General features: G+C 36.8%; 1 protein-coding gene across 4 annotated transcripts in view; it reads right to left on the bottom strand.

Annotated features, from left to right (window-relative positions):
• The window catches only part of ARAP2 (ArfGAP with RhoGAP domain, ankyrin repeat and PH domain 2), a 200,215-nt gene that overhangs the window by 135,461 nt on the left and 44,044 nt on the right, over positions 1-20,710 (bottom strand). For all 4 annotated transcript variants that reach the window (XM_060012718.2, XM_060012721.2, XM_060012720.2 and 1 more), the window contains exons 7-8: positions 11,623-11,692; positions 5,441-5,561 (exon numbers count right to left, since the gene is read on the bottom strand). In XM_060012718.2, the coding sequence (XP_059868701.1) occupies positions 5,441-5,561; positions 11,623-11,692 (191 nt within the window). The remainder of the gene's footprint in view (positions 1-5,440; positions 5,562-11,622; positions 11,693-20,710) is intronic.

The following is a 20,710-nucleotide window of genomic DNA, read 5'->3' as shown; positions in this document are numbered from 1 at the left end:
CTTGCTGTGGTTTATGTCAAAGAGTGTTTTTCCTATGTTTTCCTCTAAGACTTTTATAGTGTCTGGTCTTATATTTAGGTCTTTAATACACTTGGAGTTTATTTTTGTGTATGGTGTTAGGTAGTGTTCTAATTTCATTCTTTTACATGTAGCTGTCCAGTTTTCCCAGCACCACTTATTGAAGAGGCTGTCTTTTCTCCACTGTATGTTCCATCCTCCTTTGTTGTAAATTTGGTGACAATATGTGCATGGATTTATCTCTGGGCAGTCTATCCTGTATCATTGATCTATATTTCTGTTTTTGTGCCAGTACCATACTGTCTGGATTACTGTAGCTTTGAGGTGCAGTTTGAAGTTGGGGAGCCTGATTCCTCCAACTCCATTTTTCTTTTTCAGGATTGCTTTGGTTATTCGGGGACTTTTGTGTTTCCATATGAATTGCAAAATTTTTTGTTCTAATTCTGTGAAGAATGCCATTGGTAGTTTGACAGGGATTGTATTGAATCTGTAGATCGCTTTGGGTAGTATAGTCATTTTCACAATATTGATTCTTCCAATCCAAGAACATGGTATATTTCTTCATCTGTTTATGTCATCTTTGATTTCTTTCATCAGTATTTTATAATTTTCTGAGTACAAGACTTTTGTCTCCTTAGGGAGGTTTATTCCTAGGTATTTTTTTCTTTTTGTTGCAGTGGTAAACAGGAGTGTGTCCTTGATTTCTCTTTCTGATTTTTCATTGTTGGTGTAGAGCAATGACAGAGATTTCTGTGCATTAATTTTATATCCTGCAACCTTACCAAATTCATTGATTAGTTAGAGTAGTTTTCTGGTGGCATCTTTAGGATTTTCTATGTATAGTATCATGTCATCTGCAAACAGTGACAGTTTTCTTTTCCAATTTGTATTCCTTTTATTTCTTTTTCTTCTCTGATTGTCGTGGCTAGGACTTCCAAAACTATGTTGAATAAGAGTGGCGAGAGTGGACATCCTTGTCCTTTTCCTGATCTTAGTGGAAATGTTTTCAGTTTTTCACCACTGTGTATGTTGCTTGCTATGGGTTTGTCATATATGGTCTTTATTATGTGGAGGTAGGTTCCCTCTATGCCCATTTTCTGGAGAGTTTTCATCCATCATAAATGGGTATTGAATTTTGTCAGAAGCTTTTTCTGCATCTATTGGGATGATCATATGATATTTATCCCTTAATTTGTTAATGTGGTGTATCACAATGTTTGATTTGCGTATATTGAAGAATGCTTGCATCCCTGGGATAAATCCCACTTGATCATGGTGTATGATCCTTTTAATGTACTGTTGGATTCTGTTTGCTAGTATTTTGTTCAGGATTTTTGCATCTATGTTCATCAGTGATATTGGTCTATAATTTTCTTTTTTTGTGAGACCTTTTTCTGGTTTTGTATCAGGGTGATGGTGGCTTCGTAGAATGAATTTGGGATTGTTTCTCCCTCTGCAATTTTTTGGAAGAGTTTGAGAAGGACTGGTGTTAGCTGTTCTCTAAATGTTTAATACAATTCGCCTGTGAAGCCCTCTGGTCCTGGACTTTTGTTTGTTGGAAGATTTTCAATTATGGTTTCACTTTCATTGTGATAGGTCTGTTTATATTTTCTAATTCTTTCTGGTTCAGTCTTGGAAAATTGTACCTTTCTAAGAATTTGTCCGTTTCTTCACGGTTGTCCATTTTATTGGCATGTAGTTGTTTGCAGTATTCTCTTATAATCCTTTGTATTTCTGCGGTGTCAGTTGTGATTTCTCCTTTTTCATTTCTAATTTTATTGATTTGTGTCCTCTCCTATTTTTTCTTGATGAGTCTGTGCAAGGGTTTATTAATTTCATTTATCTTCTCAAAGAACCAGCTTTTAGTTTTATTGATCTTTGCTCTTGTTTTCTTCATTTCTATTTCATTTATTTCTGCTCTGATCTTCATGATTTCTTTCCTTCTACTGACTTCGGGTTTTCTTTGTTCTTTTTTCTCTAGCTGTTTTAAGGGTTAGATTGTTTATTTGAGATTTTTCTTCTTTCTTCAGGTGAGATTGAATTGCTATAAACTTCCCTCTTAGAACTGCTTTTGCTGCATACCATAGGTTTTGGGTTGTTGTATTTTCATTGTCATTTGTTCCTATGTTCTTTTGTGCTTGTTTTCTTGCCATACCCGGGCCTCTCACTGTTGTGGCCTCTCCCACTGCGGAGCACAGGCTCTGGATGCACAGGCTCAGCGGCCATGGCTCACAGGCCCAGCCGCTCCGCGGCATGTGGGATCTTCCCGGACCGGGGCACAAACCCATGTCCCCTGCGTCGGCAGGCAGACTCTCAACCACTGCGCCACCAGGGAAGCCCCCTATGTATTTTTTAACTTCTTCTTTGATTTCTTCAGTGATCTCTTCGTTATTTAGTAGCGCACTGTTTAGCCTCCACGTATTTATGTTTTTTAGTTTTTTTCCTGTAATTGATCTCCAGTCTCATAGCGTGGTCAGAAAAGATGCTTGATACGATTTCAATTTTCTTAAATTTTCCAAGGCTTTATTTGTGACACAAGATGTGATCTATCCTGGAGAATGTTCCATGTGCACTTGAGAAGAAAGTGTATTCTGCTGCTTTTGGGTGGAATGTTCTATAAATATCAATTAAATCTATGTGGTGTATTGTATCATTTAAAGCTTGTGTTTCCTTATTTATTTTCTGTTTGGATGATCTGTCCATTGGTATAAGTGGCGTGTTAAAGTCTCCTACTATTATTGTGTTACTGTCGATTTCTCCTTTCATGGTTGTTAGCATTTGCCTTATGTACTGAGGTGCTCCTATGTTGGGTGCACAAACATTTATAATTGTTATATCTTCTTCTTGGATTGATCCTTTGATCATTACGTAGTGTCCTTCCTTATCCCTTCTAACAGTCTTTATTTTAAAGTCTATTTTATAGGACACGAGTATTGCTACTCCAGCTTTCTTTTGATTTCCATTTGCATGGAATATCTTTTCCCATCCCTTCACTTTTAGTGTGTATGTGTCCCTAGGTCTGAAGTGGGTCTCCCCGGGATCGAGTGGGCCAGGCGATCGCCCTTGGCTCTTCTCTCGCTCCTCCCGGAGGGCCCCTCCTGCCTGCCTCTCCTGCTCTCATCGGCCTCAGGGGTGCAGATCCTGTCTGGCCTCCACTTCTCCTCCCCCCTCACTCACCCCACATCCTACCAGTTCACTTGGCGGTTCCTCCCATCTCCTTGGGCATCAGGGTCCCCCACCAGCGGCTGGCAGGTGCCCTAGTTGTGGGGAGATGCTAACTCCATGTCTTCCCACACCGCTATCTTGATTCCACCCCCTCCATATACTAAGTTTACATCATAAAGATGAACTATATACCGGGGAGGGACTTACTGGTCCATTGTAAACATGTAACTTTTAAACATGTGTGGGTTGATACATTTTCTTTAAATAAAATGTGTCTGTTTAATTTGTAACCGCCACAAGTAAATATGGCTAAACAGATTTTCACACACGTCGAAGCTTTATTATGTCTAGCCTAAAATGCAGACTTTGTGGCATATGTGAATTTCCCTATGAGAAGCCAACGGGAAGAGGATAAGCACCTCAAAAAACAGGCAATCAGCTTGGGCAGTGGAGACCAGAGCATAAGGACTGACCATTCTGATAGCCAGTCGAGAGGAGCAATGCCATGTGTTTTAAGAAAATACAGAAAAAGAGAAACTGTGATTTCAAAAAAGAGTCTCATATCGAGTATCACAACTGTGGATAATTTTCTGAATTTCAGGCATTTGAGTCATAATACATATGTCAGTATCAAATACTCTAGGACAGGGGCTGGCAAACTTTTCTATAAAGGGTCAGAGAGCAAATATCCCAGGCTTTCCTGGCCATACAGTCTGCAGCAACTACTCAGCACTGCCACTAAGGCACAGAAGCAGCCATAAGGCAACATAAATGAATGAGAGTGGCTGGGGTCTAATAAGATTGTACTTACGAAAACAAGCAGCGGGCCAGATTCAGGTTACAGGCCAGTTTACCAACCCCAGCTCTAGGCTACAGTTCTTGACATTTGTTTTTAAATAGCAAGTCAAGTGAGAAACACTGCTGACGTTACACCTGGGCAGTATATACATAGGTATGTTTCACACTATGAGACTTACACTTACTGTAGGCAGTGCACTTTGATATTCCTTATTCTGCTGTATTTTATATTTGTTTGGTTTTTGTTTTGTGGGACTTTGGGGGAACCATCAGAAACCACTACGCTGATCTCACAAATTGACAGTGAGTGACTCACAGTTTGAAAAAATTTGCTGCAGTGTGAGCAGCAGTTGGGACTTATCCATTTACTGATTATCCCAAGTAATAATGGAAACTTTTCAGTGACATACAGTATTTATTGAGTGCTTTCCATGTGCCATGCATTGGCATACGTTCTAGGAATCCAGCAATTAAAAAAAAAATTGCCCCATAATTTCTAATACTGTTGTAGTTTATAAAAGGCAAATACTTACACATGTAAAATAGGATAATAACTGTACTACCTACAAACCTCATGAGACTATTGGGAGAATGAAGCGTTTAGCAAATATCACATATTCAGTAATTTTTCCATACCACTATTATTCAAATAATTAAGTACCAGGAAGTACTTTTTAAAATCAAGTTATCATCTCTACTAAAATAAAAGATGCTTTAAGTTAAAATTCTAATTCTTTAGTTAATGAAGATGGCCTTATTTACATTATTTAAAAGTAGTACTGATACATTGAGAGTCAATTGAAGTTACAACAGAGAATTTTAATTTGCCTATCTCTCCCTTCCCCATCTCCCCCACCCCAGAAAAAAGAGTCAGAGAAGATTTAAAGGTTTAGACTCCATCCACAAACCATGTGCCATCTTTGGATCAATTTTCACCATCAAGTGACCCACAGCAGATGATACAGGTGAAAAAAAACTCAAGAAATATAAAAGATACTCCAAAATCTATCTTAAAATGATTGCCATGCCTGTTTGATTGTAAAAATAGGCCATACATAAACTTCATAAAACCAATGTTTTAATTGTTAGAAAAATTATTTTTCCACATTGAATAACTATTTTGCATTATCAGCAACTCAAAGTGAGCTCCGTAAGAGCAGAGATTTTTATCTACTTTTCTTCACTGCTATATACCCCAAATTTAGAAGAGGCCTTGGCACTTAGTAGATTCGCACTAAATATTTGTTGCATGAAAGAACAGTGAACAAACAACAATGACTTCTCAGTGTGTTTATGTTTTAATATAATGGCATTCAAAAAATTAATATAAAATGTAAATCATTTAAAAGCAACATATTTAAAGATTGTCTGAGATTTCTAGCTTAACTGGTTTATTAAATCTTATGATTGGTCAGAAATTAATGTCTCTCTTTTTATAGGGATAAAGAAAGAATCTTACCTTCTTTTTCTACTCTAAAAACAAAAGTTCTTTGTGTTGTAACAACTTCAAATTTGTTGTCTCCTTGAACTCGTACCGTAGATATAGCAGAAAGGGGAATTATTCCTTTTGAATACTTCTCCTGTATTGGTTAGAGAAAAAGATCCATAAAGAAGAAACATTAAAATAAAATTCCCTTTATCAAAAATAGAATGGCAAGATATTTACAAGTGCTTCTCTTTCATAATTTCAATCTAAAATTTTAAAATCACATATAAATAGCATATATCCTTATATACACTTAAGTCCCCAGAAAGGAAAATATTAAGTGCCCCTTCCAAGTGAGATGTCTTTTCACTTTTCTCTTCATCTGCAATTAAGAGACAATGACTCATATACAAACAACATAGCCGACCAGCAATACATAGTTACAAAAACAGCGGTATGTTCTTTGAAACAATCTGGTCAAAATGATTTTATGGTGTTTGCAGGCATCTGCTGGCCATCACAGGTACTGTAACTACACCAATTCAAAACTACTGCTACATATTGTGAACAAGAATATTATCTAAGAAACCAGACTGTTGGATTGTATCAATTAACCCATATTACTCAATGCTCTGGTAATGAAGATCTTAATCTCCACTGCATCACTTTTTATTCTCCAGTGACTGAAGAGTGAAAAAACATGGATTCGGCTCTTTGTAATTGGCATATACCTATTACAATTTTGCTCAAGAAAGTCATTCTTAAGACTCTTGATAATTTTCTCCGTCTGCATTTTCCTGGACCCTCCTAAAACAATTGGCATAATCATCACCTCCATAATTTCAACTATTTACTAAGAGTGTAACATTTACTGGGCCCTGTGTTGGAAAGAAAATTCCAACAGTATTTATATGTTCAAGTGGCCTCAAAATGAAAAAGCAACTAACCAAATGAGAAAAAAGTTTAAAAAGAGTACAAGACATGGGAAGTAAGAGTACGAAGATGAGAGTTCTCAATTCTGCTTACAAAAGGTCAGAGGTATTTTCACAGAGATAGTGACATTTGAACCTGACTTTAAGAAACCTTAAGTTAACCAAATAGATAAGTGAGGGGGCAGGGGGTATCCTGGCCAGAAAGACTGAATAACAGAGGTGTAAAGTAGAGAAGTAAGAGGAGCTGCAGTGTCGAGTCAAAAGAGGTGAGGCTGAAAACATAAATCAAGGCCACATCACGAAAGGTCTTAGTGTCAAAAGAGTTTAGACACAACTTCATGGGGTTTCTTCTACAATTCCTTTCCATCATCCATGGAACCATCACTTTTGACCCGGGTCCCAAGTATCTGAAACAACTGGTTAGGAGAAGAATGCACTAAACCACTCCATGCAGATCACAAGGGTCAAGTTCACATTCCTCCCAGCGGCAAACTCCAGCCATACAATAGCAGATGGGTAAAAGACAGTTACTGCGAGCAACATGGCAGTCTACTGGGAAGTTTCTCCTCTGCCAGTTGAAGAGATACACTATACTCTCATGGTATTCCCTCTTAGTTATTTGACAGTTTCTTCTACTCTAACTCCCATTCCTGCCTTTATGTATCCATCAAAATCCTATCCATTCTTTAATGCCATCTTCAATAACAACACCATGAAGGCTTTCCTTTACCCTCTCAAGCAGCCAAAATCAAGTAAGATACTTGAACTGTGACTTAGGAAGATAAGGGGGCAACTTCCTGGAAAAAGGGGAGGGAGGCCAAGGAATAAGTACTAACAAAATAACTTTTTCTCCTCCTTATTTTCCATGTTTTTGGTTTTATCTTCTGTCCCTAAGGAAAAAAAAAATACCTTCTTACTATTTCAACTACCAAATTTATGTGGAGAATTCTAAAATCTGTCCCTTCCTTCCTTCCTTGTCCATTTCCATCAACTCCACTCCCGTATTTTGAATCATCAATGGGACATATAACTGTTCCATAAGCACCTCAAACTTTTAAACTGAATTACCTCCTGGAAACATACCCTTCCTCTATATCTGTCCATAAAAATATCATTCTTCTGGTCAGTCTTCAATAGAGTAGCCTTTGACTTGTACTTCTCTTTTGTACCCACATAACCTGGGACTCTTCTGACATCTACATGGTCAACTTGCTCCCTACCAGTTCCTGATTCTTTCTAGTCACATTAGCTTTACTGAAGTTCCATGAATACATTGTGGTTCTGCTCAGTCCAGTGACTCTACATACTCTGTTCTGCACGGAACCATTTTTCATACCCATTTTCACATACTTACTGCCTCTACCTCTTTCCTACTTCAGCATGAATATATGCTCTGAAGAAAGCCCTCTGACCAGTCTCTTCTCTCAGGCCCCTCATCCTCACCCAGCCAGATAACCCTAATTTAACAGTAACCTGTACTTTCCTATATAGCAATTACTAATTCTAATTTAAATGATAATTCTTTATATTTACTGTGGGATCATCTGATCAGTACAGTCTTTCCAAACTGACTGTGCATCTTACATCTATTTTCTCCATTACCTTTCACATAATCAGTATTGCTTATTTTCTGAATGAATGAATCCTATGTCCAATCAATCACAATTATACAAACTCCGACAGCTCATTTTTAGTATTTTTCGAAATTCATTTTTTTAAACACCTCCACTGGCCTGTACAGCCTACACCCTGATAAATTAATGCCTGATTTACTGCACACTCTCCTGATTTGCCTCCCTACTTTCAGCTTGTTTTCCCTCTCCCCTTTCCTGCATATTATTATTCAAATGTCATAGTTGAAGAGAATAAAGGAAACATTCATGGAGGAGGAGAACAGGATGGGTCTTAAAGTTTGCACAGGATTTTCATGGATGGTAATGGCTAATGAGAGTCAGAGGGAAGAGCAAAACCATGGAGGTGAAAATACAGGAAAAGACACACAAGTTCTCCACAGTTGTACCAAGACACTGTTGATAAAGGTCACTGCAAAGAAACACGTGACATGATTGGCTTAACAAAGAAAACCCAATAAATGCAAGTGGGTTATAATGGCAATATTAGACCAGGAAGTGCTCTAGGAATTGACAGGAGGGAGAGAATGTCTTCCCATTGTCAGGCAACCTGAGAGATTCAAAGGGGCACAGCACCTCTGGGGACAGTGATACAGTCCCTCTGGCTGTAAGTTTGTAGTGGCTGAGTCCAGACGGTGAAAAATCCAGAAACATTTATTTACACTTTATCCCCCAGGTGATCCACTGTCAAACTGTAGTTTGCCTAAGAATTAGAGGAGCTTACAAAAATACATCTCTAGTGAGATAATTAAATATATGTTGAATAAAACGTTACCATTAACCCATTTTTCAGTAGAGGAAAAAATGAAGCAGCATTGTAGAGAAAGACACAGGAATTTTAAAAAGGAGATTTTCCTTCTTCTAGATCTCTTCAAAGAGATAAAAAAAAAAATTCCTTAAAAACATAACAACTCACCAACATGCCTACGATAATGATGTTGTTTAACGTTAGTACTTATGGAAGAGTAATAGAAAAATAAATTCCCCAGAAGTGATAAAAATGTACTTAAGAAGCGAAATACTATGCTACTGTAACCTCAGGAAGTTGTAGTTTCTCTAATGGCTCACCTATAAGCTTTTCTGAGATTCTAAGATAAATCTCAAAATTTTTAACACTGTAGAGTTGATTTTACATTTCCATTCTAACACACAATAAAGACAAAACAGGAAAAGAAAAAAAAACTAAACTAAATGACACTAGGCTCAAAATTACTGCATTTTTCAGCGTGTGAAATTTTCCTTAAGGAAAGAAATTCTAAAGCATCCCTTGAGCCTATAATAAACAGATATCTAGGTCAAGTTGGCCATTTATCTACCACTTTCAGGCAATGAGATGACCACAGGGCAATTCTGCCCCCAGCTGAGTGAGAACAGGGGTGAGTGAGATCTCTTGGCAGGTGACCAGATATCAAGGCTGTTGGGATGATGCCATTTTCAGTAATACAATGAAAAGGCCTTGCTGAGACATGATTGAGCAGCACTGAGGAAAGCAGAAGAAAACTAGGGGGACAGGCAACTCTGCAAACTACCTCCTGAAAGCCCAACCACAGGCTTCTCAAGTGCACATTTAAACACTGGAAGACATAACTCCTTGGTGCACAGGACCACGAAAACTGCACACCCAGCTGAGATAGAAGCTATGGCCACACTTATGCTCTCTGTTCACTGGCCTTGAAATCCCCTCTTCCCAGTCCACCAATCCATCCCTTTTGCCAGAAGGGTCACAACAGAAACCACGTCTCCTTTTAGGAAACACCCATCCTAGTGTTTTGGGGTTTTTTGGCCAACATGAAACCACTCATCTGAGTACTAAAGGAACGAAATGCCATAGGAAACAACAATTTGAAATTTTTTTTTAATTTTAATGTCAAGGTAAAGAATTTGTAATAATTCATCTTAACAAACTTTTTATCTCAATTTAAAACCAAGGCTGCATTGTTTTTATTGCATCAGGGTGGATGGGTGCTCAGCTCCTCACTACAGTTGAGATGAGCTTTCAAAGGACAAAGAGAGTGAGTCTGGTTGGACAGAGACACTAGAAATTCTCTCTCCTGAATGATAATGATATCAACACCAACAGAGCCTGATGGCACAGAATAGTTTTCTTCCTCATTTCAAGCAAACCAGAGAAGGGCACAGGTGCTAAAGAAAACCAGAGGTCAGATTGCATCAGATACAGAGGCTACATTTTACCCACCCTTGGTTACAGAAATTGTCTCAAGATTCAAATGAACAAGCAAACTAGAAACAATAGCTAAGGCAGAAAACTAGCTTTTAAAAATGTTCATCTCATATCTCGCAAATGTCAAAGAGGTGTGTTTAAACCTGTCTGATGCTTTAGCGGGATCACTGCAAAGAGAAACCAATGAATACTTCTCCAAACTTTCTGTTATTCTTAGTGTTGTAGCATGCAGCGTGTATTACTTTCTGTCTAAAAGCATACGCTCTTCTTTCTTGTAGCATTGAACAATCAATACGTGAAAGGGAATCTAAATCTCTATTTGAGCCACCAATAACACCAATATTAGGCAGTGAAAAAATCACTAAATAATGAGAAGATAATATTAGATTATAAACTATAAATAAGAGGATGTGGCTAAGTGTTAAATCAATATATTAAAAGAATGTATATAGTTAAGATTGTAAAATTATATGATTTTAACTAACAAAAAATACGTCTATTTATTAGTTGCAACTTTTTAATTAAGGAAATTTTCAAACACATAGAATTTGAAAGATTAGTACAAGGAACACTCATAACCTCAAGTGGACAGTTGTTAACATTGCTATTTTTTGTTTTACCTAGCTATGCATGTGTGCATATATATATATACACACATATATATATATAAATATACATATAGAGAGGGTATATATAGATAGGTAACATTTGAAAGACATTTGCATATATAATGACACTTCACCCCTAAATATTTAAGCCTACATCTCCTAAGAATAAAGACATTCTCATCCCTAAGGAGAAGGACGTGATCAAAATAGTATCATGTTAAGACTCAACTGCCTAAAGAATATATTGTAACCACTTGCACATCAAGATATTCGGTGTGCTCTAACTCCAAACACAACCTTCTCAGCTTCATCTCCCACTAGTCTCCCGAACATACTCTATTTTCCAATCAGAGAATCTGGGCATCTCATTGTTCTCTCTGCTATCAAGTCCTGTTCTTTCTAGTTTCTCTACGTACAAACATTCTTCTTTCTTCAAAATTCATGGCCATTAGAAATCTCATGCAAGAAGCGTTCCTTGATTCTTCCACACCCCTTCCAGAGGGCAAAATAACCTCTCCTTGCTTTGCCATTTTCTACTTGTGGTGTCATTTTGTAAACATTTTTGAGCACCCTCTAGGATAAAGGCAATTTCTTATGTATCTGCATATCACGTATAGCAAATCCCGTAGTTCGCAGGAGATATTCCATAAATAATTGTTAGATACTTAAGTTTTAAAAAATCCCAATTTTATATGTCTGGGAAAAGTTAAACTATGGAAAGAGTTAAGTGTTTTATCCTATGCAAATTCTTTTCATGTTGATAATCCAACTCCTATTCTTAAAGACCAAATCACGTGCTTAGTTTATTGACGTACACTCAGCATGCATAGGACAATCTTTGAAAACTGTAAAACGTACTTACCTTATCGTTATTGTAATAAGAAATGCTAAGGCCATCAAATTTCACCCATCTCTTCTGAAACATGCGTTTTCTGTAAAACGTATGAAATTGTCATTTTACATTTAAGAACCATGCACTTGGATTTTAAATACAGTTGTAATATAGAACTGTGTTGAGTACATCCCGATTTGATAGTAAGCAGTGTAGAGAACAGTAGGCTATGACAATGTACAGTTTTGGCAATGGTACAAAGGAAAGGAAATATGTACAATGACACTTTCTAATCAATTGCCCTAGGTGCTTTTAAAAAAGGATACTGCTAACAGTGTCATCATTTTTTTTTTTTTTTTTTGCGGTACGCGGGCCTCTCACTGCTGTGGCCTCTCCCGCTACAGAGCACAGGCTCCGGACGTGCAGGCCCAGCAGCCATGGCTCATGGGCCTAGCCACTCCGCGGCATGTGGGATCCTCCCGGACCGGGGCACAAACCCGCGTCCCCTGCATCAGCAGGCGGACTCTCAACCACTGCGCCACCAGGGAAGCCCTGTCATCATTTTTTAAAATGTAACTTGCAGTGTCATCATCCACATCGGTAAGGTTGAGTAGAAAACAAAGTGTGGTCAGAAATACTATCATGGCATCTATATCCCTTAAAGGAGATAATTCCTCAATGAAGATAACATAAATTTTTATCCTTCATTAAGCTTATAACATTTTATCTTATTTTTTTTAATTTTTGCTTTGGGGCATGCATAATATTTTGCTAAAATAACAAAGCTTTGTCAATTGGATTTACATAGATATATTATTTAATTCTGATCAAATAAGCTGTAAAGGCCCTGACTAAACATGGAGAATCATTTGCAATCATCCAAAATTCATTGAAACATTAACATTTTGAGAAAAAGAATCATATGAAAGGCAAATGCAGTTTAAAATGGTTACTGACACGAGAAACAAAGCAAAATAATGTCATCATATGTTCCCTATTTAGGCATAAAAGGAGAAAAAGATTTTCTGACTATATAAGGGAAAAGTGAAGACCCATTTCTAGTTGGGTTTGTTTTTGTTTTTTGTTTCAGTCCCCTTCCCCGAAGTCAGACAATCCTAAAGGTTTTGAATGTCTTATTCTCTATGCGACTCTCAGTGTGAACTGATACAATCTAGATACTTTTAGCCTTTATCACAGATAATATTTGAAAACTAACTTCCTGTTTAAAAAACGAGTCATCTCTAAACAAATTGGTAGATAACCACGTCTACCTTTTCCTTTTGCAGTTCTCTAACATGTTTAAGATGAGGAAATGGTATAGCTCTCTGTGGTTTTTAGAAGACTTAAAGGTAGAAAAAGCACCTCAGAAAGAGTGGAGAACTTGTCTTATGGGCTCTTTCCTGGGCCACACACACCTATTACTCTAGTGAAATACAGTGAGCTGCCCACATTGATCATTAGCCAAATTATTCTGCTTAAGATAAAATTAGAGCAAATCTGATCAAACTGAGAAAAGCTTCAAAATTCACTGGTATGGACAACACTTTCACATATAAGCACTGAATCAATCATGAAGTAATAAGAACATAAGACCTTACAATTATATAACTACAACTAACGACCCAGCCCTCTTTCCATCTTACTCCCTCTTCCTTCTGCTTTTTTTTTGTTTTTTTTTTTTGCTGTACGCGGGCCTCTCACTGTTGTGGCCTCTCCCGTTGCGGAGCACAGGCTCCGGACGTGCAGGCTCAGCGGCCATGGCACACGACCCCAGCCGCTCCACGGCATGTGGGATCTTCCTGGACCGGGGCACGAACCCGTGTCCCCTGCATCGGCAGACGGACTCTCAACCACTGTGCCACCAGGGAAGCCCCCTTCTGCTTCTTTTTAACTTCCCTTGGCCTGTCATGTGTTCTCTTAACCTTGCAACATCCAACAGTGTCGGTTTTCATTTCCTTCACTGACTCAAAGGTTCTTCAAGTTGCCAGCATTGAGTTACAAGGTAAAGAAATACTAAGCAAACACACAGTCATTATACATTGAATGAAATCACTTAGCACTCATTTCATACTGATCTCTGTCACACTTAAAGGCAGGTGAGCAGACATCTTCCCACACAATCTCAACAGTAATTCTATAAATCAAGATTTTGTTTTAGGCCCACCTTACATGGTGAATAGTAGTAAGCTAGAACTCAGTAGTACATATAATCTTCCATTTTAGAATAAAAATAATCTACGTCTGTGGGAGATAACGGCCTTAGGACCTTCCATTAGCCCTCTAACTCCTTTGCTAACTACTCCTTACCTTTCAGAGTTCCACCTAAACCACCGATACAGACACTCCTTCCCTGATGAGCCAATCCAAAGCAACTCACAAAGCTGTCCTCTCAAAGCACCCTCTCCTTTTCCTCATAGCACTTAACACAATCTCTAATTACATGTTTGTTTAGTTGCTTGATGTCTCCCACACCAAGGATGTTTCACTCTCTACTCTATGATCAGCAACTAACACAGAGACACATATGGCACTAAAAAAGGATCTGTTCAATGAAAGAGTGACGCGATTAAGCACATATCCCCTTAGCAAAAAACAGCCAGATGACAGACAGATAAAACCTCAAATGACCACCACTCAAATAACCAGCATATTTTAAAAGAAAGGCTGCCAGAAGGTGAGAAAACTTCTGAAACCTCAGAGTTAGATTAAAAGTTTCAAAATGTGCCAAAGCTGGAAGTGAAAAAAAGTTTAGAACCTACATTTTTTTTTTTTTTTTTTTTTTCTCTGTGTTTGGTCTTCATTGTGGGCTTTCTCTAGTTGTGGCGAGCGGGGGCTGCTCCTTGTTGTGGTATGCGGGCTTCTCATTGCAGTGGCTTCTCTTGTTGCAGAGCAAGGGCTCTAGGCAGGCGGGTTTCAGTAGTTGCAGCTCGCAGGCTCAGTAGTTGTGGCGCACGGGCTTAGTTGCTCCGCAGCATGCGGAATCTTCCCGGATCAGGGCTGGGAACTCGTGTCCCCTGCACTGGCAGGCGGATTCTAACCACTGTGCCACCTGGGAAGTCCCTAGAACCTACTTTAACATGTCTTACTTAAGATGGTTTAGTTGCGGCCACTTGGACTCAAAGTTTTCTTAGAATTCCATCACCATCTGGATAGACAGTTTGAGGTCTGAGGCATCATCCAGGAACTTAACATTCATGTCCACAGGAAAATGAGAAGGAGAGCAGTGAGGGCAGACAGCTCAGAGATCAGTCAGAGATGCTACCAGGTGACAAGCTACATTTCTCTTCTCAGGCACTGACTACAAACCACACACTGGATGCTTGGCTTTCTAAAGAAAGCCAACCAAAATGTCAGCCTCTGAGAGACTCAATGCCTAAGATATTCCCCCAACTATTTTTTAATTTTCTCGGCTACCGGGTGACTATTAGATGTGTTCAGCCATTTTAACCGAATATTTTGAAAGGTTAAATCTGTTTAATAATCTACGGAAGGACAGGTAAATAAGACAAATCCCAGCCCACGTTGAAATGGAATGAGAGTGTGGCCACTGAAAAATCAAATGTTCTGTAGTTGGAGAGAGCCATTTTGCTATCCTGCTGTTAAAACATTACTTCTGCTACCATTCATTCATCCAGTCAGCCATCAAATCTGTGGGTAACTATTCTGTGGACACTGTCCTCCAGCCATACTGCCTCCTCTGTCTAGATGCTTTCTTGCCTCGTGGCCTTCCCATAAGCCATTTTCTTCATTGGAATGCTCCCTGCCTGTTCCTGACCTGGCTTGGATCCTTGAGATCTCAGCTCAAAAGTCATTCCCCCAAGTGGCCACCATTGAGTAACACATAGATCCTTCAGATTCCTTTGGTCTCTTGCTCCATTTCTTTACTTAATGACACTTAGCAGAATTTGCAATTATATATTTGATTTGTGTCCTCCACCTCCCATACTAGATATTGAGATCCTTAAGTGCAGAAACCATTTGTTTTTTTACTCAATGTAAAACCGGCAACTACCACAGTTTCTAGCATATAAAATATGCTGAATATCTAGTGAATAAACTAACAAATACGTATATTTCTCATTGCAAGATGCTTCCTCAAATTTTCATGTTACGTATAGAGAAAACAAAATACTACTAACAAAAACACTTCACCCTTAATTTCATTTTTTGCTTTTTTCAAGTACAAAGATCAGAATTTTTATATGACAAAAGCTTTGTAATTCATCATTAGTTTACATGTAATTTTAAAATAATTTTATAGTTAAATATTTTAAAATGTATTCTTTAACATGTGCATTTTGTACCTTCCTATTTAAAAATTCTAATTAGTAAATTAAATGTTTCTAAAACTAAATTTATATAAACATGTTTAATCTATTTTTCTCATTAAATATGTCAACATTCAATTATTTTCTGCATGTGAACTTCAATACTGAATTCTAATAACTGGCTAATTAAAGATAAGAACTTATACTTAGATCCTTTCTCACAATTCCTCTTTCTAGCAAATGGAAACTTGAATTTAAATTGTTAAACTCAATAAATTAATAAAAATTTCAACTATTGATACATAAAAGGGAAAGCTTAAGAAGGACTATTTCTAAATTTCAGTAAAATTTTGAATTAAAAAAATTGGTGAACAGTAAATTTTTAAGAATTATCTTTCCTTACCAGAGTTAAATATTTTTCTCATGTATTTATAAAAATCTACTTGATACCAGGCAACTAAATCCAATGTAATTATGTAAAATTAATCTATTACACACAATTAGAGGTTTCTAAAGTACTTTAAACGCTTTCTCTGACATAAGTTATGTCTTTCCCTTAAATTTCGATTAACAATTTATTTAGTAAATGTTAAAAAAAAAAGACAAAGTATAAAATACAGTGTCACTCTAGTCTGTGTTCCTACTATCACATGACACAAATTAGAACTAATGGATTATTATACAAAGAAGAGATTTTAAAGCCTGTCAATACGGAATTTATTAATCTTGATAATAAAAACAACACTTATATAGTGCTTTGTTCTAGGCACTGTTGCAAGCCATATACAAACATTAATTCATTCAGTCCTCCAAACAATCATATGAGGCAAGTAATATTATTATTCCCATTTCACAGATGAAGCCACAGAGGAGCTGGCAGGTTAAATAATTTGCCCAAGTCACACAACTGATAAAGATCATTTCTGTAAGTCAAATCCAGGCAGTCTGGTCCCAAAGTCTATGCTCTTAACAACTACACAAAACAGACTCTGGGACATTTTATGGCAAAGCACCCTCAATATCCCTTTAGGTAGCAATAACATTTGACCTCTACCCATTTAATATGTGAGTTCAATTCTGCAAAGTGCTTCAGAATTCCTTCGGGAAAAAAAGTAAAGTAGACGTGAAAAATATTAGCCTAGGTTTTATCCTATTTTGTTTTTAGGGTTCTAAAGGAAAATATTTCTTTGAGAAGCCTTTTTAGAATAATTCATAAGGCATGTGTGGTGTTATTGAATGGATTTCTGTAAGCACTTCCCTTGAGTTCTAGTAGGGCAGGTTGTGTGAAGTTTCCACTGCTATCATAAATACAGCCTTGCCACCTGGTGTCAGTTTTTGTTGTCTCAAAAACTGTGTGTCTTAAAAATTCTTTTTTAACAACAGTGTATATACAAACAATTACATCTCTATTTATGAAGTATATACATGAAGGCACTCCTGTTTAATTTCAATCCTAAGTGCCAGAAGGTTGTTTTTTTTTAAAGATTACATCTTTTAGCTTTAAAAAAAACTAAAAAATTGGATAAGCATGCTAACCAATGATATTAATTTAAAGTGGCAGAGGCTACCAAACTGTCATCTTTAAATATCACATAACCGAAATGAACCTCAAAGTAACTAAGTCAAATTTATGGCTTTTATTAATCATGGTATTTTAATCATCAAAAAATACTTCTCAATTATTCTAAACAATATCTAAGAAAAAAGATATCATAGACATGCTGTTCCAGATTCACCTGCCTTGTTTACATAATCCTGAAGAATTATATGCATATTTTATCTTATTTTCTACTCTAACCCTAACTAGACTCAATATTTTTTAGAACTACTACAATTTCCAAAAGTATAGATTTTTGTTTATCTAATTACTCATTTTCTATTTAGTTATTTTATCTCATTACTCTTAAGTATGAGGCTTTTAAATGCTGCAGTATTATATGACCCAGCAATCCCACTACTGGGCATATACCTACAGAAAACCATAATTCAAAAAGACACATGCCCCCCAATGTTCATTGCAGCACTATTTACAATAGCCAGGACATGGAAGCAACCTAATTGTCCATCAACAGACAGATGGATAAAGAAGATGTGGTAAATATATACAATGGAGTATTACTCAGCCATAAAAAAGAACAAAATTGGGTCATTTGTAGAGACGTGGATGGACCTAGAGACTGTCATACAGAGTGAAGTAAGTCAGAAAGAGAAAAACGTATATTATATGTATATTATATGTATAAAATAGATAAATAATAAGAACCTACTGTATAAAAAATAAATTTAATTAAATTAAAAAATAGTAAATGCTGCAGTATTAGTTATGAAGTATTTTATAGACACACATCCAAGGAATTATAATATTTCTAGAAAATATCAGCCCTTTTTTCTATACTGTATTTCCTTACTTTTAAGTAAAACAAAATGATTGTTTCCAAGATTATATGAACCAAAATGAGTTGGGGCCAAAAAACAAAAACAAAACAAAAATTTTCTGAAATCCCAGCTTCCATTTCTGCTTTAAATGAGAAAAAACAAATTTTAAGATAAAATCTCAAGGGCTAAAAGGAGTTTTAGAAGCCAATGATAAAGCACAAATTTTAATGTGTGACTTCCAACTTTTACAATATTCACAAAGAGCTTTGTGCTTACATGACATGGTATATGAAAAACCACGTTAAAAGACTCAGACCTCTTTATTTTATGGAGTCATACTCTGTTAAAAAAGCAAAAATTCCAACATGAAACCAGCTTCTAGTTAAGACGACCAATGAAAAGTTTGCATTTATCTCTACTCCTCCTAAAACCTCAAAGGATTAAAAAACAAATAAAAATAAATAAATAACTACAAGCCAACACTGACCGGAAAAGTAAATGATAGCATCAGTATCAAGAAATCAGGAAAGCCTAAGAAGGGATAGGAACTAACTCAGGAGGTTTCAGAGAACTGATTGCTAAGCCTGCAAGAGATCAAACTGAGAGGAAAACCAATTTACTCACAAAATTTCAGAAGGTCTCAGGAGATATAGGCACAAGTAACTCTGGAAGTGACTATGTAGGAGAGGGGGTGCTGAGACTAGAAGAGTTGTTGAAAGGCAATTAAAGAGATAAACTTACACCCCTCACCACTCCATCCCAGAATCCCTCCCTTACTTCTCAGCTGGAAAACTGACCCTCCTCTTCCTCAACAGGATAATAGGGTTTTATTCACTGGAGAAGATCAAACAGGGGTCTCTGGACTGGGAGACTCAGACAAGGCTAAAGGTAGGGGACAGCATTAAAAACAGTAGAATCATGTCTATATCATAAATATTTATCCTAAACATCCACATTCCCCTACTGAGCTCCCAAAAAGATGTTAACCACTCCTACCACCCTCAATAAGGAGATTCATTTAAAAGATACTGGCATGAGGAGTCTCCAAGGAAACACATTAGGAAAGTTTAGCAAGATCATCTTACAAGAAATAGAAAGACCCATCAGGGCCTGATCCAATCAGCTTTGTAGGATCTCATTTTAAATGAACAGCCCAAACAGAGAATCATTCATGAAAGGAAGAGGCAATAGATACGGCAAACTTCACTGTTGTCTTCTTCTAAGAAACAGCCACAACAGCCCCAGCATTCAGCAACTACCACCCTGATCAGCAAGGAGCCATCAACACTGAGGCAAGACTCTCCACTAGCAAAAAGGTTATGACTTGCCAAAGGCTCAGATGATGGTTAGCATTTTTTGGCAATAATTTTTTTTTAACTTAAAAAAATTAAAAGCCCAAGATTAACAAAACATTTGAGGAAAACATCTCTAAGGTAAAAGATGGGGAAGAAACCCTCCTCCAAAATATTGAAAGAAACAGACACTACAGGAAAAGAAAGCTTCAAAACAGTTATTAATATCCATAGAAAGATAAGAGACTATATTAAGTCCATGGAACAATAACAGTACATTATAAGATGAACAGTCAAAAGAAAGAATGTGCTTTCTACATTAAATATAGGACAACAAAAAACAAAAGTGGGTTAAAAAATACAAGCTAAATAAGCTTTCTTAGGGGGCTGTAAGATGGTGAAATTGATATGTGTATGTATTTTGATTACTTTACAAATTCATAGTCCTGAGGAAGAATTTGTGGAGAAATGAATTTTAAGTACATAAAAAACTACGTAAACCAAAAAGAATCAATAATTATTAACTCCAAGGAAAACTAAAGGTTGCAAATGAAAGAAAAATTAATCATAATATGTTGCAAAGCTCAAATATGAGTAGCATTTACATAGATATTAAGAGTATAAAACTAAATACAGATATAATATAGACATTTTATATGGCTACTTTAAAAGAATGATTAGATGGGAACTGTGTCTACGCAGGGGGGACAGTGGGTGAAAATGAATAAATATTATATTCCATGGGAGTGCCTCAACAGCTAATTACTAACACTGAAGAATCAGAAAGAAACAGTATGAAAAAATTATTAAGATAAAGTAACCCTCAGAATGGGAGAAAATATTTGCAAATGAAACAACAGACAAAGGATTAATCTCCAAAACATACAAACAGCTCATGGAGCTCAATATCAAAAAAACAAACAACCCAATTAAAAAATGGGCAGAAGTCCTAAATAGACATTTTACCAAGGAAGACATACAGATGGCCAAGAGGCACATGAAAAGATGCTCAACATCACTCATTATTAGAGAAATGCAAATCAAAACTACAATGACGTATCACCTCACACCAGTTAGAATGGGCATCATCAGAAAATCTGTAAACAACAAATGCTGAAGAGGGTGCGGAGGAAAGGGAGCCCTCTTGCACTCTTGGTAGGAATGTAAATTGATACAACCGCT

The sequence above is a fragment of the Delphinus delphis genome, chromosome 5, assembly GCF_949987515.2.
Source record: "Delphinus delphis chromosome 5, mDelDel1.2, whole genome shotgun sequence".
Lineage (NCBI taxonomy): Eukaryota > Metazoa > Chordata > Mammalia > Artiodactyla > Delphinidae > Delphinus > Delphinus delphis.
Note: the sequence above shows the minus strand (reverse complement) of the source record. Positions and strands in the feature narration are given on the sequence as shown.